Source organism: Dysidea avara, chromosome 3 (genome assembly GCF_963678975.1).
Source record: "Dysidea avara chromosome 3, odDysAvar1.4, whole genome shotgun sequence".
NCBI classification, from domain to species: Eukaryota; Metazoa; Porifera; class Demospongiae; order Dictyoceratida; family Dysideidae; genus Dysidea; species Dysidea avara.
Genome location: NC_089274.1, coordinates 6677851 through 6700910, shown reverse-complemented (window position 1 = coordinate 6700910; position 23060 = coordinate 6677851). Strand labels below are relative to the sequence as shown.

The 23060-nt window shown below is 36.2% G+C and overlaps 2 protein-coding genes across 4 annotated transcripts; both read left to right on the top strand.

Moving 5' to 3' along the window:
• Window positions 1-2256: 2256 nt before the first annotated feature.
• LOC136249102 (TNF receptor-associated factor 5-like) lies at window positions 2257-9822 on the top strand. Of its 2 annotated transcripts, XM_066041029.1 has the most exons (7): window positions 2257-2497; window positions 2745-3000; window positions 4975-5026; window positions 5220-5315; window positions 6670-6834; window positions 6889-6963; window positions 8609-9822. In XM_066041029.1, exons 2-7 carry the CDS (start codon window positions 2858-2860, stop codon window positions 9515-9517), a joined length of 1440 nt encoding a protein of 479 aa, XP_065897101.1. In that variant the 5' UTR covers window positions 2257-2497; window positions 2745-2857; the 3' UTR covers window positions 9518-9822. The 2 variants fall into 2 exon arrangements, with proteins under 2 accessions (XP_065897101.1, XP_065897102.1); XM_066041030.1 differs by lacking the exon at window positions 2257-2497 and having other exon boundaries at window positions 2623-3000.
• Window positions 9823-13796: 3974 nt separating this feature from the next.
• LOC136249118 (TNF receptor-associated factor 3-like) lies at window positions 13797-18572 on the top strand. 2 transcript variants are annotated; one of them, XM_066041054.1, is made up of 6 exons: window positions 13797-14008; window positions 15482-15533; window positions 15688-15783; window positions 16559-16723; window positions 16781-16855; window positions 17188-18572. In XM_066041054.1, the coding sequence occupies exons 2-6, from the start codon at window positions 15504-15506 to the stop codon at window positions 18106-18108; spliced, it is 1287 nt and encodes a 428-aa protein (XP_065897126.1). In that variant the 5' UTR covers window positions 13797-14008; window positions 15482-15503; the 3' UTR covers window positions 18109-18572. The 2 variants fall into 2 exon arrangements, with proteins under 2 accessions (XP_065897126.1, XP_065897125.1); XM_066041053.1 differs by lacking the exon at window positions 13797-14008 and adding an exon at window positions 14029-14590.
• Window positions 18573-23060: the final 4488 nt, after the last annotated feature.

The following is a 23060-nucleotide window of genomic DNA, read 5'->3' as shown; positions in this document are numbered from 1 at the left end:
CTGCATATGGAACATATATTCTGAAACAGGTTGTAGGACCAAGTGTCCTATACAGACCTTCAGCACTTGTGCTGTAGAGCCATAATAAATAAATGCCTGAAAATGGAGCAGAATAACCAGTTCACTTTTCAGTAATTGATAGTCAGCTGGACACATGTTTGATTGCAATTTCCATAACTCATAGTTGGAGCACATGTACAGCCACTCAATTGACTTTCTGATTCTTTTTTCTTTATGCATAGTCATAAATCAATTCAAAAAATACAAACAAGTGTAAGGAAATGTTGCTCAGGAGCTCTTGTCTGATAAGTGTAACTGGTTTGAAATCAAGAGTTCAGATGATTATAACTTTCCTGGGACAACATATCCTGAGGTCATAGAAAGAAAAGGCAGTGAACCAAGGAAGCTAGGTCATCTACATGCCTCAGGGAATTATGATCCAATTTTTAATCATTATTCTATCCGAATTTCTCCAAAAAAGTTATCATTATGCTCTTATTATTCCCAAAATGTACTCATTCTCAAAATTATTCATAAAAAATGTTCAACTTGTGCAATTTACAATGTTTAGCAGTAAATTGGTACAATAATTATGTTGTTCTATTAGAGAGGAAAGATAGCTTTTAGCTGCTAAGATGCTTAGTCACTGTTGCAATACAGTAAACAGTGGCGGATCCAGGATGGGGCATTTGGGGCAAATGCCCCCCCCCCCCCCCCCCCCCCTTCAAGAAATTGCATACAAGATCGAGATACTCTAATAGAGCAGTCAATTACTCTAATAAAGCAGTCACAATGTTCATGAGGCAGTGTAGCTTACCTATGAAGCTACAAATAGGATTTTATTTTACATAACAGACGTGATATAGTTGGTAAGGATAACTAGCTATTATTGTTGTGACCTTTTTTTTTTTTTTTTTTTGGTCTTCAACTGGTTTTCAGCAAGTTTTTTTGGTCTTCAACTGTTTTTCAGAAAGGTGCCCCCCCTCTTTCGAAACTCTGGATCCGCCCCTGGTAAAGAGTATTCCGCTGACTGTTCTATTAGAGTAGGTGACTGCTCTATTAGAGTATCTCACTCTCAACTTACTCTTAAATCATTTCACAATGCCAGAATAATTTCCTATTCTTTTATCCCATCATTATACTCAAAATTATGCAGGCATAATTCCCTGACCCCTACGGCTGCAGCTATACTAGTAGACTTAAGCTGGTTAATAGCTGGTAGTGTTGTGCAGTGGTGTGTTAACTGCTGAGAGTACTGAACACAATTCCTATAATTAGTAGACCTGTTATCTTACTCCTTCAAAAATTTTATTTTGAAAGTCTTACTTTAGTGCTAGCAAATTGGGTAGTGTTTCCGTTGTACTGTTGAAGCTTATAAGCTTCTAAGCTTACATTGAGAAGCGTGAATCAAATTTCAAAGAGGATTTTCAAAAATGGGGCGACTCCCACAGAAAAATTCATTATTCCTGTATGGGAATTACCATGGAGATGCTGTAATTCCCATTTGAGAATGCTACAATCCTCATCATGTGTATGTGTGATTCCCATGATGGGATTTTCACAGTGTTGGGGCAATTACTTTTTAAAAGTAACTGATACATATTACTTGCAACTACAGTGAAACCTGTTAATCAGGACACTTGAAAATGAGGACACCTGTGTAATCTGGACACTTGGCAATGGTCCCGAAGTATCCCTTAGCATGTAAACTGATCTGAAAAGCAGGACATCTTGATAATCAGGGCAGTTTGGTTAGTCCCAAGGTGTCCTTAATACACAGGTTTCATTGTAAAACTATTTAGTTACAGTTACATATTACCCATAAAATAAAGTAACTATAATAATATTACATATTATTTTACTTTGTGTCCACAGCCTTAAGCTGTCACGTGTGCAACTACCTCCTTATCATGTGACATGATAGCATTGTTGGACAATGTGTAAATCTTGATTATAATTGTATTGAAGTGAAAGTAACTGATCAATAAGCTTCATTCATTAATTCGAGGTGGGCTTAGTTACTTCATTGTTGCTATGTATTACTCAATGGATTAGTAATGAGATTAGTAACTTTGTTATAAAATTACTTAATATTCGATTTGTTACAGCAACTTCATTAATAATAGGATATAGCTACACCCAGTAAAAAACTTTAAGGAGTGGGTTTAGAAAGCTTCTTGTTAAATTGATTGGTGACACTGAGCTGAGCCGGGCCTATATAGGTGTGTTGCTTTAAAATCTCAAGCCAGTTAAATAGTCTCAATCAGGTCTCCACGCGCTCTCATCTACAGTATAGTGAGTAAATATTTAGATTCTGGATGCGTTCTTGGTAAGATAGATTTGCTGTAAATTGTGGGGTATCAACTTGATTTTGTAGCACCGCGGTGCTGAATTTTCTCAGTCATGCTAGCTACCCCGCTACTGACTGAGGACGGTGAGACGACTAGAAATGGTGGTACGTGACGGCTGAGCTATCTAGATTACGTGAAGATAAAAGGTGAACTACTCAGAACTACTATAGTTTCGTATAGTTTAATAAGTTAGTTCTAAATACAGCAAAGTATAGATCATGTGACATACCTTAGCGGGTCACTGGTCACGGCGTTCTCGAACATACCCCCCGCTTCCGGCACCTGTTCTATTCCTTTTAGGCTAATGGTCTATTCTTAGCCGCTCTATAATAAAACATTGAGTAATAATTGAGCCGGTATAAAAGCACGTGTGTTCTTGTACTGATTATGTAGAAAAGATCAAGAAGTTACTGAACCAGGCTGAACTAGTTTCACAGCTACATAGCAGTTGCACTGTTGCAGATTTTTTACTGAGTTAGCCACAAAAATAGAACAGACCGAGGACTATGGTATCGATAATCAGTTCACTGCCAACATCAGAGGAGAGATTTCAATGTTCAGTGTGTCACTACCTTCTTAGTGGACCCCTCCAGTTTCCTTGCGGCCATCGGATATGCACCCCATGTGCTAGGAGGCTCAAACAACAAGGGTAAGTTGATCAACGGAATAATTGTATTGATAGCCTACGATACGTATCAATATGAGCAGCTATACAACAAGCTTCAATTGAATGTAGCTAGATAGTTAATCCATGCACAGTTTGCACACTGCCAACAACCATATGCTTAAAAATTTGAACTTGTAACTTGCTAGCTATATAGTTAAGTAGCTATAATAAATACCTACATGTTGATGTTTGTTGCTAGTTTAGATATTGTTTGCATATCACAAAATTTGTCAGGGTACCCATATGTTAGTTTCATGGCATTTATATGGCTTTGCATTTGAGCTTTGTGTTTACCAATTAGTTTGGGAAGATTATTATTCATGACACATTAGCGAATTGATTGATACCTAAACAGAGCAATTACCTGTATGAATAGCGAGATGAATAGATATGTCTACAAAATTATGCTTTTTCCAATAGCAGTTAACAAATTACTCAATAGACAATTGTATATAGCTATAGCTGGTGTAATATGTTATTATCAACGACCAATTTCTGTTTGCCATAGCAGCGTTATCAAAATGATTTGGGTAGCATTAGAAAGAACAATGAAAGAGCTTCGTTTTATAGTGTAGGTTGCTGTAGAGATTTGGAGGAATAAGGTCTGTAAATTTGCATTTTATAACAATGGAAATACAGCTGATCTTTTGCTGTGGTGCATCGGCATGTAAAGGAAAGTTATGCAGTAACACCTATTACAACAGGTACATAGAGATAGTAATTGTCAATTTCCGCTTTTTCTTTTTGAACTTGTGAAGTAGTACAATGAGTGGAAATTGGATTCTATCTTTTGTTTATGCTTTCTTGTTGAAGGTCATGCATGTGGTACACTGCATTTTAAAAATTTGCTTTGATTTGCTTGATGGCTCTCAATTACATTTTTGACATGAGATGGTGCATTCACATATAGACTGGCATTTTGGCTTGTCATTGAAACTACAATTGGCTGAAACCATTCACATAATTATATAATTGCTTATCAACCTCTAGTTTCGTTTAGTCATATAATATACCAAAAAGTTTAAGGGACTGTACCACCTCAGATATAGGAGTTTGCACTTGTTTGACATTCACATAAATGTGTGTTTTGATAGATGTGTTTCATGTGGATCTGTTAGTGCTATGGTTGCTAAAACAATCGTGCATGGCAATTTTCAAAACATGTATATCTGGTTGTTCTGATAGTATATTTCCTATTCTTGGATGATTTAATATATGTGACATCATTATAGAATTGATGTATATATCAGTGTTGTCATCCGGGCCAACCGGGTCACATTTTCTCTGGGTCATCCAGGTCCGACCCGGTTTACAAATTATCCGGGTCTGACCCGGATTGGATCATGTGAGAAACGAAATTGTTCGTTTGACGATGTGGAAACTTATAAACGCTATCGCATAGCTCTTTCGTGAGCCACGCCATTACAAACATACGCTCAGACATGCCCATTTATTAGTAAGTACAGTACATAGCATGAAACTGTGTCCGTTGGCTGTCTGCAAGCTTACATGGAGCCACGCCCACTAATCGATTATTGTAAGAGTTGTGTATAGTCAAGTCTTGCAGCAGGATAAGTGCTTTTGTGAACCATACCCACTTCAATATATTGGGAAATTGTAAAACTGGGTATGCACGAAGCCACACCCAATTGCTGTCTGTAAACTCGCAGTAGCTACGTGGAACCAAAACCCACTGACTGATTTTAAATTATAAACTCACCAGCTTAGTTATCACATAACTACTCGTTTACTCGACATGAATCGAACGCTCAAAACGTAGTCTCGCTCACTCGAGACTAGCCGAAACATAGCTCTTATCGCACGCCTCGGCTTTAATTAATCCGGGTCAGTGGGTCATCCGGGTCAGCAGTAGTGACCCGGTTTCAACACTGGTATATATGTTACAATTTGTGTAAACATTTTGTGCAAGCAGGTAATAGTTTATATTATATACAGTGTCCAGATATTCTTCTGTGAAATATGCAAGGAAACAGTAGCTTTGATAGATGTAAGTCAATTTGATTGTAAATGTCAACTTTGTCATGTGTACATGTTTATTCTTTGCATGTCCACAATTCTGTGATTTTTTTGCATGGTTGCAAAGTATAATGAATGATTATGCATGCACTAATGTATACATTGCCCATTGATTCAAGCTCTAAATGATACTGATATATTACTCTTTTATTTTCTCATTGTAGTGCTATTGTGACAAGGCAATATCCAAAGAGATAGATAATCTGATGATTTCCTGTCCTTACTGTAGTAATTGGACTGGTAAATATCATCATTATCAGGTATACATGATTGTCACTGTCATATGCCATGCTATTGTAATTGGTGTCAATGCATGCATAGATCAATTCATAGGCGATTCTAAGGGGGGGCCAGGGGGGGCCAAGGCCCCCCCTGTTAAAAAATAACTTTTAAAAAATCTTGGGGGAAAGTTGCTGTATAGAGTGGCATTGTTATTTTTAGCATTGTTCATGTTTTTAGAACAAATTTTAGGCTGTTTTCAAGCCTTTAAATTGCAAAAATCCTGCAGCTTCTGGGGGTTGCACCCCCAGACCCCCCTGAAAATTCTACTTTATACTATAGCCAAACAACAATAGTTATGTTGTTCCCTACTGGGCCCCCCCTGTAGGTCAGGTCTAGAATCGCCACTGGATCAATTAGACTAAATATTGTTGTCCTGAATTGTGAGAACTATACAACCTTACTGATGATTACATTTTTATCATCAGTAAGCGCTATCCTACCATATAAGGATTTGCAGGAAAGGAGCCTGTATATGCAGGGAATCAGAATCTTTATTTTGAGAATATACAATAAAAATACTCTCAAGTTTAATTGGCTGCTCAGTATCTAAATCCTGTTGACCCCTTGTCTCCATCTCAATAGATCCCTGTCTCTGGGGTGATACAACAAAATATAATTATGGTAATTATTTTCCCATAGCACTATGAGTGTTATATCAATAGTAAAGGTTGGAAGTGTAATGAGCTTGTTTCCACTAACAATGGTAAACCAGAGGAGGACATCAAATAATTAAATCATTTTCGCCTCGAAATCTAGGGGAGTTTACAAAACAAAGCACATTTTCTTATTCCTTATGAAGTACAATCTTGATATTTCCCCATTTGCTAGTTTTTGTATTGTGACTTGAGGCTCACGTGAAATTTCAAGCCAAAATATGCAATTAACGTAATATTTTAAGTAGTGCTTGAAGCACTTCCAACCTCCTCTGGTGGTATACATTTGACTTTAGTGATGTCACAATATCTATGTTTCAAGAAGCTGTAAAGGTAGTGATCTAGACTTTTGAATACATACCTTAGATCTTACAGCTCCCGAGCATAGCGAGGCTACCACAGCAAAAAGCTTTTGGGTTATCCGTAATAACTTTGTGTTTTACGGTGCAGAAGAATGTCTCATATTGACATATACAGAAACCTTTACATGCATCATACTATTATAAGGAAACAGACGGAATGATAATAGAGATTTGGCATATGCATAATGTGTATACACAACAAAAGGAGCAGCTAATTTCCATAGAAAACATTTGACTGTCATGATGCACATAATATATAATAATTATGGTATACCACACCTGAACGCTAGGTTAGATGTTTTAAACTTTTGATACAGGATCATATAAAGGAGGAATGTCAACTGGTAAAGTTTCCATGTCCCAATGAAAGTTGTCATGAGGAGATCACAAGATCACGACTTGATAATCACTTACAACAGTGTCAGTATAGAAAACAATCATGTTATTGGTGCAAGGAAGAGGTCCGTTATGATCAACAGAAGGTATTTATATATTTACCACACTATGATGGATATTATGAACTTTTTTTGTTACAGGAACATGAAGGAAAGTGTACTGGTATTCCAATCAAATGTCCCAGTGGATGCAATAGTTCTGTTCCTAGGAGAGAAGTGAGTTGTACTGTATAGTTGAGATCAGCTGTATTGTGCAGGTGAAGTAAAGAGTGAACCTAGCTTCTGTGCATGCTATACAGTTTAAAATGGGCTTTTGTTATAATTAGAACACTACTTATGGCCTATCTAATCATATCAATAAATGGAGCTAATCAAATCATCTCCTGTTGAAGGTACAGTATAGAATTTCTGTTCAAACCCAGAGGTAATATTTGGTGATAGGTTAAAAATTTACAGTTTCTAACAGAATGATGTAAATGTTATAATATATATAATTTAAGTGCACATAAATTCTAGCATCAGAGTACGTCTCTTCGTTTTTTTGAATAGTTGTATTGTGTGTAAAGCAGCATTGAAACCAAGTTACTACTGGTGACCTGGATGACCTAATGACTCAGATAGCAATCCTCAGATGTGACTTGAATTAATTAAAACTGAAGCATGTGGCAAGAGCTACATTTTGGGTGCTCCACAAGTTAAGTAAACGGGTAGCTAGTTTGATCAGTCAGTGGGTATTTTCACGTAAGTTTGCAGACAGCAAAATACGTCTCTTATAAGTGGATGTGGCTTTATGCATACGTACAAGCTTCAACACTGATAAATTTGTGTGGCTCCATTTATGCACAAACAGTATCATACATTCTTGGGCATGGCTCACAAACAAAAACAAGGCTGGAGGTCTAGCACTGGTAGCCATACTTATAAAATTTCAATTAGCTAACTACAATATATGAGAGGTAGAAAGGATAGAAGATAAAGAGTAAAATAGTCTGTAGGAGCTGGGATTTTGGTATACATGGAAAGGGAGAATAATAATTGTAATCAATTAGTGGGTGTGGTTTAACATACATGGATTTGTACATACCAATACACATGCTGATAAATGGTGTGGCTCCATCTATGCCTACAGACAGTGGGCATGGCTCAGAGCTACAGTAGCTCTTGACTATGACAAGTTCCACATTACAAAACTGATTAATTCTGTGATACAATCAGGGTCAGTCAACAAAGCGGGTCAGACCGTGACCTGCATGACCCGGGTAACCTGACCTGCTTTCTGTGCTGATGTAAAGAGCATTATCTCTTGATACAACATATTGGAGGATGTTACTAAATTGTGGACTGAACTGCTGGGGATAAGCACTGGGTTTGACTACTGGACATACATAATTGAATTTTAAAGTTTCAAAACTTTATAGTTGAACTTGTTAAAAGTCATTGTAGTCCTGGATCTAGATCTATTGCCTGTATATAGTATTATGCACAGTGTTTCTTGCTATATATTAAGTTTGTTTTCTCATGTACTGCTACAAGTAGCTCTCAGCACATTAAGCCATAAAGTATTAGACTACAAAATATCAAGTTCAGTATGCTAGTAGTCATGTCTATCATTGAACAGTTACAGCAAATCTTTGTTCTGCTGGACCCATTCTCCTAAAATAAAAGTCAGTCATACAGGCTTATAGTGAAGTTCATCCACATCAAGGTACTTGTCAATGAGATGAATTTCTGGAGTGCATTATCAAAGGTAATCAAATATACGTAGCTGCATAGAAGCTGGGTTATAGTCAGTATTCATATGGTGTACTAAGGTGTACTATATATATATAGCTATGTTCTAATGCATTGCTTTTAATTTCAGATGGATCTCCATTTGGATCCTAACAATGAACGTGGTTGTCCACTGGTCAGCAAACAAAAATGTATTTTTGCTTTTGTGGGCTGTCAGTTTGAAGCAAGTGGCATGCAATTGGAAACGCACTTGAAGAAATATGTGAAACATCATCTGTTGATGGTGGGCCAGTATTTGTATGATTTCCATCAAAAGAAACAAACTAGTGGCAGAATCACTGGCAAAGATTATGAAGAAATAAAGCAACTGTTGTATAATGAGGTGGAGAAGGCTAATAAGCAGTTAGAGACATTTAATGACAAGGACAGAGAATTGGCTTTACAAATCACTGAATTTCAGGGCAAGCAGAATAACATTGGTTTCCGATTAACTGGAGTTGAGGATCTTTTAACATCCTTACAAGCTAGTATTATTGAGATCAACCATACTTATGAGGAAGTGTCTCTCACCTTACAAACACTTCAAGCTACTTCATATGATGGTCACTATATATGGAAGATACCAGATATAACCAGACGTAGGAGGGATGCTCTACTAGGAAAGACTGTCAGTTTATATTCAGCACCATTTTACACCAGCAGGTTTGGGTACAGACTATGTCTACGTGTGTATTTAGATGGTGATGGTAGTGGCAAGGGACGTTACATATCTTACTTCCTTACCATCATGAAGGGAGAATATGATGCTTTACTAGAATGGCCATTTCAGCATATGGTGACAATGACCTTAGTGAACCAGAAAGGCAACAACAATATTGTACAGTCATTCAGACCCAACCCAACCAGTACTAGTTTTCATCGCCCAAAATCAGACATGAATGTGGCAACTGGTTGTCCTAAATTTGCTCCAATATCAGTACTGGATAATCCTGAATTTGTTGTTGATGATGTGGCATTCTTCAAGTGTGACATTCGTTAAATATGACATAAAAATAGGATGAATGGTTCTTACTTTGTACAGACTGTATATGTTATAATTTTGTAGCTATGCATATTTAGTTTCTTCCCTGTCTATTATAGTTACGTAAATATCAGCAACTTACCTTTTAACCCAGGCATAATTTATGTAACAATGAGATCATCATTTCACAATTGTAATATATCAATTATAAGTGATCACATGGCAGTGAAGTAATGATACACATCTTCACACTTTACCTGATATACTGTAGCAGAGGTACAGCCTAAACTGTCTTAAGAAGTGTAATTACACAGAATTGATAAAGTGGATATAATAACCTAGTGGAGTTCAAATACTATAGCCCTATACATACTATACAAGTACACAAAAGAATTTCAACTAGAGTAGGGACCATAGCACATTGATAAAAAATACTGAAACAAGCTGGAGTAGTGCACGATATTAAACAATAAGAAGTGTTATATCCCTACTGTGCATTTCCATTATGGTATCTTGAGCACAGTAGGGATATAACACTTCTTATTGTTTTACTGTGATATAATATCATACACTATTCCAGCTTGTTTCGGTACTTTTATTGATGTGCTATGGTCCCTACTATAACAGAAAATTCCAAATTTTTTGTGTACTTGTTTGATCAATTATTGTCTGAACAGTGAAGTTTCCATTACACTTCATTATCAGCTATGTTCAACCATTACAAATCAAGAACTAATTGAAAACCATCTCTGCAATCAAAGTAGCCACTATGACACTGTGACCTTTCACTATCAGTGAAGATGAATGGGACACAAAGGAGTACACTGGTAAGTCCATTAAGAATGCATTTTATGTACTGTGGTATGCCAATAGGCATGTGTGACGTCGAACAGTGAAAAATCAAGCCTGTATCCTTATGAGTTATGCTTGTCTGAAGACATTAGTCAGTTAGTTAGTCAGTCAGTTACTTAGTCAGTTAGTCAGTCACTAGAAATATCCGTTTAATAATTTAAAAAAAAAAAATTCAAAACAGGGTTTCAGGTCGATCTGAAGAGTTGGGTTTACCTAACCAATACTGCTTCATCGTTGTCAGGGAAAGGTGAGACTGGTTTTTGGGTGATGTTTTTTCATGGGCCATGCCTAAACCTTTGTGGTCCCTACTATCGTACCGTATGATTATATTATTATTATTTTTTATTACTGTGCAAGACCATACTCATACCAGCTCCATCTAACTACTGTTTACGAGGCCACCAAATGAGGCTGTTACAGCCAAACACAAGTGCAAACTCATGACTCATTCTTTCCATCAAGTATAAAGATCTGGAACAATTTACCCAATGACCTCATCACCTGTTCAAGTTTAGACCAATTTAAAGCAAGGCTAGCTGAACATCAATTAATCACATAATTAATTTTGTTGATTCATTGTCTGTGCTTGTACGTACTCTTTGCAAGAGGTTTTGCACAGTAAACAATAATAAGACCTCTACTGTATATGTTGCTATATGTGACTGGCCAGACTTATCGAGCATGACAGCAGATTTGATTTTCACCAAGAACACAAAGCTATATATGTGAATAAACTATCGAATTTCATTATTAAAATCAGCTAGACTTGAGTGGTCTGCTTTTGCTGGCTGCTTTTCCCAAGCACAGTGGCAATCCATACAAGCTTGATATTTTCACTGTTTGATGTTGCTTCAGCCTGACAGGTGCCTTTTGGCAATGGCTAGGGAGAGGTGTTGATTCACAATAGCACGGTAGCTTCCGGATTATCAACTTGGTCATTCTGCCTATTTTGATGTCTCTGTCCACAGCACTACTCAGCCTGTTCATATTTCTTCCTCCGCTTTCTGTGCTGGAGTGGTTGCTGCAGCTAGAGAGGTGGCTAAGGATGCAAAGCATCTCACTATTGTGGAGAAGGCGGGAGGTTATTTCATTCTACTAGTTGTGGAAAGTTTTGGAATATGGACACCTTTAGTTCTTCATTCTATTGCTGATTGTACCACCACCCATAGTGGTATTTCATGCACCTAAAGTGGCCAGAAGAAATTTACTTCAACAACTTTCTGTATGTTTATGGATGAATAATGCTCGAATAATTTTAAGGTATTGGGCTCTGCAAGGTGGTAGTCATGACTTTCCCTTTTCCCCGTAGTTGTGGTTGTTGTTCCCTTTTCCCTGTCAATGTACTTCTTTGTTGCAGTTAAAGTTTGTTTTGTAGATTCTAATTGTAGCATTTGTTTATGTTTTTCTTCAAACAAGCATTATTACTGGATGATTCTTTTTCCTGAAAAAAATATCCAGGGTGACTGGATTGATTGCAGAGGCGATTCTTCTACTCTTCTTTGTTTGTAATGCTGTGAAACGGGCTGAAAATACATAGCTAATAGCAAAGAGTACTGGTCACTTCAGTAATTAATAGTTGAGGCATATGAATCTTGCGTGGTGACTGGATTGATTGCAGAGGAGCTTCTCCTATTGTTCTTCATTTGTAGTGCTCTGTACAGGCTGAACATAACTGAAATGGCTACTTTACTTTTGAGTCAGTAATTGATAGCTGGGGCACACGTTCAGATGAAAACATCAAATCTGGTGCCATCCTTTCTTTTGATGTGGTATGCGTGGTTTCACCAGTTATAATGATGTTACAAAAAAAGTAAACACGTAAGTATAAGGAAAAATTAGGAATTTTAAGTTCAATTAAGGATCATAGTAGGAAAACAATTAGTATATCTGCAACCTCCCTTGTTTTCCTACTTTTTTCTATTATCCCTAATCACACTTAAAATTCCTAATTTTTCTTAATACCTGCACAATATAAATGCCTCTGTTGGCCTCTTTCTTCTGAAATCCTAGATCCGAGAGGAAGTACAGCACACATTAAGCACTATCAAAAAGATTACATATTAAAAGTTTGACTTCTGATCATGAATCAATGCTTAGCATGGGGATGCGGAGACATCTTATATACAATTTCCAGTGCTATTCTCTTCCATTGTTGCAGTTTGCCCTTTGTTTTGTGCGGTAAGCTCTTCATCACATGATGACTTCTTCAATCTCCCTCAGCACACGGGGTTTACCACACCATTAGACATAAGAAAAGCTTTTGATTGGTACCTACAGTAGTTTTCAATGAAATCTTCCTAAAGTTAATTGCTCCATACAAATGCTACGGGGCTCATGTGAGTGTCAGTGTCATGCATCCTCTGCCTAGATTAACCCCTGTCTAAATCTGACCCTGTGTCTGAAACACAAAACATTATAGACTGTATTGCATCTAAGCTGCCATGTACATAGCTAATGCAAAATTAGTAATTAGTGGTTTGAGTATTTAATTCTTACAGCTTATTTGGCTAGCATTTTTACATGGGATGCATAGGTGGCTCCAGGGTTTTTGGTGACTGGTTTCTGATGAGGAGTAAAGCTAGACTGTTGGTGAAGACCAAAAAAAAGGTAACTGCCTGCTGAGCCTCGGATAACTGAGGATAACTACCCTCTACTAACTATATATTTATGTACCGATCCCCCACTAGATCCCCACCGCAATCAGCGATTCACCTCATGTGTATAAGCATGTGAATGTGGGCTGTGGCCTGCACAAGAGCCTGCATTCATTTACAGGCGCGTGTGTTGTGAAGCTTTTGTTCGTAAATCTCCCTACAATCCTCCTACTTAGCCCGTACTGCATGCATGGGGATACTGGGGGTTATAAATGATAGGTGCATTTAATATGCATACATTACAAGGCCAAAAAGATTATTTTATTTATTAACTCCAGATGTAAGATTACAAAAGGAAAGTGATTGTACAAAAATAGTGTAGTGATGTTGAGGGTCAGATGGCAACATGTTCCAACTGCCCAAACTAATTACTTATACTAGTTAGTTACTTAACTATTATATACAGTACATGTAGACAACATACAAAAACACAAACTTAGCTACATAAATGATTAAAATTTACAGGGCAAGAGAGTTTAGAGCACTTACAATACAAAACGACACAAAACTCACTTTAGTTATATCTAGATGCACTTCTACGATGATCAGTGTACTGACAAACACCATATAGCGTTTTTATCCCCATAGGAACTTTGATGACGGAAAACCCGCATGTTGTTATTTTGTGCCAGGTCTACTGGAGTTTTTTTTTCAGTATTTCTGGGATACTGGAGTGATACAAGATTATTACATCATCGGTGACACGTGATCTATCGTGCATGGCGAGTCATGATAATTCTGCTGACTCATTGTAAGGATAGCTATAAAATAGCTGGTATATGCATCGGTAAATCACTGATGTACCATGTGCGTGAACTGCCGCGTTCACTTTTTTTCGCTTGTAGCATGGTTTGCTGTTGGCTTGGTTTGTCGCTCTACTGCTGGGCAGTATAGCTACTGTTTGAGAATGTCTTTGCCTGGCTTTGAATGACTGAGCTACATCAACACTGATTTTCCAGGCCAAGATGCATCATAATGCTACATGTTAATTAGCTATTTGCTGGTAAGTGTGCATGCTTGCTTGTTGTCTATATAGTGCATGTATAATGACCATGCATGGAGAGTGTATTATTACACTATTTATGCAGCTAATACCAACTAATGCACGGTTATAGCTATAACCATATTAAATATCAGCCAGTCAGCCGTGACAGTATATGCGTGCATGCATGCGTGACTGAATCCTCACTCACTAGAGAGACCTATATATGGTTGATACTGAACCAGAACTATATACAGTAACCATAGTTATTTTTATGGTCATACGTATATGGCTTCAGTTCGTCATCATATGACTGAACTTATGATGTCATAGTAATAAATAGCATGATTTCATCTATAAAACCTGATGATCTCATTGTAAGCTATCAAACAGCGATTTCGAAATAATTAGTCTTCACGAGAATTCGAAGATGTCAAAGCAGCTAATGCAAAAGAGTTTGATATCAAACACACTTGCTCAGCTCCCGGCTTTGGACGACAGATTACAGTGCGCGATATGTTGTTACCTTCTCACTGGGCCACTCCAATTTCCCTGTGGCCATCATATATGTACGCCATGTGCTATGAAGCTCAAACAACAAAGGTAAGTTATAGTATTGTTACAGACACTTACTGCATGCATGTGTGTCTAGGGGGGTATAATGCATGTATTACACAACACTTTTTTTAGCTTGTGACATGCCAGCTAGTGTATCCATACACCATGATCTTACAGTGCTATTTCATCTGTTAAAATATATATTGGGTAGCTAGCTATTTGACAAGCTTATAGGACAGGCTACTTGGCTTAGATATAGCTAGCTAGACACTATGTATGAAATCATTGACATGTAAATGCATGGCTAACCTCCCTCCCTGCAAAGCTGTATTAATCTGATGTTTGTATCTTTTTTCCCATCCAACTTTTATGTTTACTGACCTTACTGCTGTGCATAAACACACACTGTAAATTCACAAGTGTGATGTTCATACTGATGGTATGACTCCTGCGGTCGCTTAGTGTGATCATCATACTTTTAATTCACAAATGTGATGTTCATACTGATGGTATGACTCCTGCGGTCGCTTAGTGTGATCATCATACTTTTAATTCACAAATGTGATGTTCATACTGATGGTATGACTCCTGCGGTCGCTTAGTGTGATCATCATACTTCAGAAGTATGATGACCACACTAAGCGACCGCAGAAGTATGATGACCACACTAAGCGACCGCAGGAGTCATACCATCAGTATGAACATCACACTTGTGAATTTATTGCAAAGCAGGGAAACCTAAATAGCTACCATGCATGTACATGTGTAAAGTATACATTTTTTGTCATAGCTATGTATGATGCAATGCTTGCTGAGAAAACATAGCTATAGTTGATTAGAATTAAATTTTCTTGTTGGTGAATGCGGATAATTATTTAGTTATTTTGTTGAAAAATAATTACTATAGATTGTATGTGTTTTGTTTTGTATGTACAGTGCTCAGGCCTTCTTCTGTGAAATGTGTCATGACACAGTGGCATTCATACATGTAAGTTGTGAAGCCGTTACAAACATGTACATTTTGTTAGCAGCACGTGAGAATAATTATCACAACTTAATAAGTGTGCAGTTACAAGCAATAGATTGTGTGCATGCAAATGTGTAACTATATGTACTATTTAGCTGAATATATTTGTTTCTAGTACTTTCATGACAAGGCAATATCTAAAGAAATTAACTACCTGAGGGTGTCTTGTCCTCATTGCAATAATTGGACTGGTGAATATCATCATTATCAGGTTAGTGTACGGTTGTCACAGTTGCCATGATCAGAATTATAATTGATAATGTGATAAACATTATGTAAAGCCATGTAAAGCTATGACTATAGTGGTATTTCTTCTTAGGCTAAAATGTGCCAGCTATAATGGTATAATATAATCCATTATTTTTTTGCAAAATATTTGTTGTTAGTAATATATACTTTGCCGGGTATAACAAATAACAAGATTACACACTCAAGCTCCTGGCAAATTCCATTTTATTCTGACCTTATACTTTCTTCCATCCCTAATTTTGGTAAAACAAAAAGACTACAAATAATCCTATAACAATCATTTCAAATTCTATTGCCTAGATAGATTACCCTACCATATATATATCTGAATAAACACTAGGGCATTATATATTGTAATCTACTTATGGGACCTACAGCTGAAAAATCTTGTTGCTCCTAGTAGGAGCTGCTGTTGATTCACGAGTTTCATTAGTTGTAGTAAGGCAAATTAAGACATTGTAATCTTATGATTGACCTTAGTGTCCCCTGGTTAGGACCCAGCATTTATTTGATCCCAAGTTTAATACAGTAAATCTCGTGATAAACACCTATAGTATTGCACATACAGATTATGGAAAGTGCCTATGTGAGCATGCACATACCTGCACATCGTACTATGCCATAATACACATCAATGAATCAGTAAAATATGTAATTTTCACTGTTGTTTATGTTGTGGCACAAGCTGCATGCTGCAAAGCAAATTTTTGTGTTATTGTCGTATTGTATTTATGCAGAATCACATAAAGGAGGAGTGTCAACTAGTCACGGTATCATGTCCCAATGAAGGTTGTAGTGAGGAGATCAAAAGATCACAACTTGATGATCATTTACAACAGTGTCAGTATAGAAGGCAATCATATCAGTGGTGTAAAGAAGAGGTTCCTTATGATCAACAGAAGGTAATAATATATAATCATCATAAAATTTTGATAAATATTAACAAATGTTTGTAACAGGAGCATGGAGCAAAATGTAATGGTGTTCCAGTAAAATGCCCCAATGGATGTAACAATACTGTTTCTAGGAGTGAAGTAAGTTACATACTTATAAAATTTCTTGAGTATAGCTAAATTGTGCAAAAAGTAAAGAATAAAGATTGCCTTATATGCACATCATAGCTTTAATAATAACAGAACAAGAGAACGTCATTAGCTGTTCAGGTATATTTGCATACAGATTGACTAGAAGTACGTATATGAATCTTTAATCAGTCCATGCACAGATAATGCTTAATAGCATAAACCTGACCAATTACTACTCTTATAGCTATGTGTGAATGATTAATAGAATACAACTATACATGTTACAGTGCTATTTACAACCCTGTGTAGTCAGAGTTATTAATTGTGCTATAACTTTACAGACGGACCTACATTTAGATCCAAACAATCAGATTGGTTGCTCTTTGGCTAAAGGAAAGATCAACACACAAGAATGTCTGTTTGCATCTTTAGGTTGCCGGTTTTTAGCTGGTAGTTTGGAATTAGAAGCACATTTGGAGAGGAGTGTACAACACCACTTGTCATTGGTCAGTCACTTTTTATTAGAATCCCATCAGAAACAAAAGAGTGTCACATCCAAAGGCTATGAGGCCATGAAGAATCTACTGCATAGTGAAGTTGATAAAGCTAATAAACATTTAGAGACAATTAATGATAAGCATAAAGAAGAAGCATCACAAATTACTGAATTACAAAGCAACCAAAATAAAAATAGTTTCCAATTAACTGGAGTTGAGGATCTATTAACATCCCTGCAAGCTAGTGTTAACGAGATTAATCACAATAATGAAGAAGTGTCTCTCACCTTACAAACACTTCAAGCTACTTCATATGATGGTCACTACATATGGAAGATACCAGATATCACCAGACGTAGAAGGGATGCTCTACTAGGAAAGACTGTCAGTTTATATTCAGCACCATTTTACACCAGCAGGTTTGGCTACAGACTGTGTCTACGTGTGTATTTAGATGGTGATGGTAGTGGCAAGGGACGTTACATATCTTACTTCCTTACCATCATGAAGGGAGAATATGATGCTTTACTAGAATGGCCATTTCAGCATATGGTGACAATGACATTAGTGAACCAGAAAGGCAACAACAATATTGTACAGTCATTCAGACCCAACCCAACCAGTACTAGTTTTCATCGTCCAAAATCAGACATGAATGTGGCAACTGGTTGTCCTAAATTTGCTCCACTATCAATACTCGATAACCCTGAATTTGTTGTGGATGATGTAGTATTTTTTAAATGTGACATTATGGAAAATAGCTAATGCCATCTATATGCTATGCCACGTAAACTGTAGCTGATTTTAAACAGTATTTCCATTAGGTATTGTTACTATTTTGTATTCTTCCCCATACCTGCCCCCATGCATGCTGTTAGGAATTTTGTATGTATAGGAGTAAACTTTGTAACTGTATAGTGACATTAAGCAAACATAGTCGAAAATTTATTTATTTATTTGTATATAGTTTTTTAGCACATGATAAAATGATAAATTAATATACATGTACATGCAGGATATGATAGAATTGTAAAAACTGAATTGTATAAACTGAACATGTATGTGTAACTAATACATTATGATAAATTTATTCACGTACAATGTTGTATATGAATAAAGAGTGTAAGGAGTATATAGAAAATTGTGTAACATTTGTATATAATGAATGCATCATCAGTGGATACGATTTTTGTTATGGTGATTAGTGGCTGAAAAGTATATACACATGTACAGATCAAGATACTGTTCTGCATCTAAGATGTTATTAACAGCCACCTCTACAATTAAGTGGTCGGCAATTTATTATGTTTGAATGACAGTTCATTGTCTCTATAATAATAGCATGAAAGAGGTCATCTAATTATAAGGAGCCAACATGCAACGTGGTTATTGTGGTACACTAGCATGCAGCTTCAACATTTACACAGAGATACCAATGGAATGCTGGCTGTCTAACTTTTGATCATTAATCAGCTGATCATAATTAGTACCCATGGCAACAAACATATTATACTACTGTTTGATACTTATTGCATACACAAAATATTGGGAGTTCATGTATAATACTATAGCCTATTGGCAATATGTAATTAATTACAACATTAATTTGTGGTACCTTCCACTCCAACCTACACATAATTTCATACAAGAAACTAGTACAAATCTGACCTATGTTGTTCCCTGTGAACAAGTATAAACACATGTACAATTAAGAAAAGAGTAGCTAAATATTGGCTTACATACATGGATTAATGTATCTTTAAAGATCGATTAAATGTACTTGTTCATTTCAACTGAATTCTCTGCTGTATACATGTTGTTTGATCAGACACTTCTAAATTTAGGACATGATGTGCTACTAACTCAATTCATTTGGTGGGCAACCATTTAACCACAATCTTGACATAATTATAGGTTATTAATTGTGTGGTATATGTGACATAGACATGTGGACACACACATTCACAACTTTATTATTTCTGATATTCTATGGTATACCATATAATTATTAGCAAGCTATACCTTGTGCAGGATAATGAATTATGCAAGTAATATCCTGAACCTGTAATCCTACAAATACATATAAACATTGTAATATAGATTGGGATATGCATAGATGCCCACCCAATGAACTTTACATTACATTTAAAGACTCTGAACACAGTTTGAAAATTTTCAGTGAACAAATGTTAATGATCGGAAAACTGAATAAAACTAATAGCTGCAGAATTTTTTTGAGGATGCTAGTATTAAGTACAGAATCATGGCTAATAAGATTAGTGTCAACTGACTCTACAGTGGAACAGGAACAGTCTGAAGAAAAAATGTGATAATCATTGCTTTATATGTGACTGGATTTGGCAAAACCAGGCTTCCATACACATCCAAAATTGTGATTTTGAAGAGTATGCCATCACTTTGAAATTTTGACCTGCTATTTTATATTGCTATCGAAGCAATGTGTGAAAATAGCTATTAGGCCAATAGCATACTGAGTGGTCAAGTTACAGTTGTTTAAAGTTAAAGCATTGGATATGTGTGGAAGCCTGGTTTTGTCAAGTCTGGTCACATATAAAATTACAAATGGATTAATAGATGTTTTGCTTCCTAGTACATAGTGCAAATAATGTGTCATTTGTGATACAATCATGAAACTTTCCACATAAATTACATTCCTTGGCGGTGACATTTATTTTTTTGATGTAGTTCCATTACAGATTTGACCTTTGGTGACCTCTAATCAGGTAGTTTTGCATTGAAAATTCATCATCTTTCCCAGGCATTGCAATGGTTTCAAATTAAAAGTCTTGCTGAAAGAAACATCTTGTCAGTACTTTTATTTGAAGTCAATAGGTGATTTAATTCCAAAGTCATGAGCTATCATCACGAGAACACGCAACAAAATATTTGTTAAATTATGCAGTTGATAACTATAAGTTCAGATTTTTCTAATGATGATTTCTCAATGGAGTGTCAGCACACCAACTCTAGAGCAATTTTTGACAGTTGTACACCAATGATCACTTCACTTAGTTAATTACCTAGTGATTTACTTATTTATTACTTATGTGCGTTAACCAATTATTAATGTAAATAGGAGATATAGGTTTTGTGATCAATAATTTTGACCTCATGCAAAGTTATAGCTAGTTTGCCATTGCTTGATAACAGTGGCACTACATGTATGGAATCTTCATTATATCAGCTACAGTATTGCTGATTTCACTAGGTTATAATTACTTATAACTATATGTAAGAGGCATTTGTATAACTAATTGTGTGGTTGTGTGGTATCATTTATCAACTGCCACTATGTACATATACAGCTTATGTGCGGTTTACATGAATGTTGAAAGGTGTGGCAATAATGTAAACTATATGCAGTTTAACAATGTCACATGGTTATATGTCTTACTTGAATCATTTCTATTTTTAGTCAGTTTGTTCATTGATGGAGTTTAGATGGTATGCTGTGTGTGCCATCATGTGACAAAATATTTTGCATGCAAAACACACCTTCCAAGAAGCAGGGTTTGCTTAGCGACTAATATGATCAGAACACACCTCTAGCTACACTAGAGGAATTGAGGATTGATTTGAACTAGTTTTTGAATTTAGGTAGCACATGCACACTGAAAATTGTTGTGTTATGAATACATTTGTAATAATGCACTTTAAAAAGAGGTCTCTAAAGAATAGCAGTGATGTCTTAGGTGTTAAATCTCACTGCATCAAACATTCCATAGTTCAGCCCATTGAGTATACGCAATCTCCATGCATTATTAGTATGTGACACTAAACAATCATGATGTGGCCTAACATGCCCACACGTCCACTCCATTGGCAATGACATGCAAAGAATGACAGGCGAGTTAAGCAATAATACACATCATTGCCAGCGTCCTTTCCATTGCAGGTATCATAATAAGAATGCATACATATGTGTCATTCATATTTAAGGATTCTGACCTACTAGAGTTTAACTTCCATTCCAGCTGGGGTTTAACTATCATATACTCCTACTTTTTACTTTGATGTAGGGCTCCAGTGGGATAGAAGTTAAGTAATAGTGCATGGTCATATATATTATAATAATTACTGTATCTACAGTATCTGCTAGAAGAAAAAAAGAAAGGTCAACTAATATCTATGACATCAATCATTGATGTATTTCATCATGTTCAACTGTACCACATATCACACAGTAAGTAACCTCAGATAAGTTATAGCTAAGTGTTATATCGTCCATGTCGGATGGCAGAAGCCATCAATCAAGTGTCTATCATACAAACTTGAAAACTGTATTCTAAAGTCAGTTGATGAAATAACATAGTTAACTCCTGAACAAACCATACTCTATGTATTACCATGCAATATCTATCAGCAGCGTGGGCCTCCAAAACTGTGATATGCATGCCCCTAAACTAGAATTTTCTCCTACAGTCAGTATGGAGCCAGAAAGATATCCAAATGGTTGAAATGGTTCAGTGCCATACAGCATGCTAGTACATATAACCCCAGTGTCACCACAATTGTATCAACTCAGATGGGACAATCTATAAGAACAATGATCTAAGACTTGTGTCATTCTTGTTTATAGAATTGTAAAAGAATAAATCATGTATAACATCCAATCATCACGAGATAACCTTTAGTGCCCCACAATGATAAAAGAAGAAATACAGGTTGGCAGACGAGACTATGAGACCACAAGTAACATGGTCACATGCATGCAGTTTACGTTGCCATGTCATACTATAATTGTAGCTATGCACAAAATGTGTGGAAAGCTTGCATACTAATTGAAAATTACATAATACAATTATAGAGCTACAATTCTGAGGGTCTACCAGTGTCCTCCACTAGTTATGGCCACTACATAGTACTACCACTACTACGTGTTAAATGTAGTCAACATCCACATGAGTGCTGGACTAGGGGTGATTCTAGGAGGATTGTATGCGAAATTATTTACTGACTATCATTTCACTATTTATGCAAGTCTTGCAGCTAGACTATTAGCTATTTGTTGGAACTACTAAATGAAGACAACTACAGTGCCATATTGCCAGCTGCAGTGTATGTACCCACACTGTAACAATCTGCATGCTTTCATATACATATATGTCGTATGTGGAACCAGTTTATGTGGACACTTAAAAAATGAACACAACTGCATATTAAATACACAAGTCAGGTTTCACTGTATAACGGTATACATAGTGTGCTGCTGTACTGATTTCGTACATGTGAAGCCCATTTTTGACTAACTAGATGGCTGTGATGCCATTGGTTGTCTGCCTTGGCTGGTGTATGAAGCAAAATTGTGTATGTGCGTGTGTGTGTGTGTGTGTGTGTGTATGTAAAGTTCTATTTATAAAATAATCTAATAAAGCAATCACTTTACACTTCGATTGACAGCTTATAGTTGTGCAAGCTTGTATGCCATAAATGCTTTTAATCATAGAATGTTTTTGTAGGATACTGTAAAAGCTAACTTTTATAAAAGTTTAGCTGTTTAATGAGCTACAATGACATTGTAGCTAAAACTGCCAATGCTAATAACAGTAATAATAATAGCTATTGCAATAATAATTGTATCTTTCATATATAACAGCTAAATAATAGCAGCTAATACTTGTCAAAGCAAGTAGTTTTTTGAGTACTAATAAGGAAATTGGGTCAGCTAATATGTTGCATAATTTTCAACTTTGGGG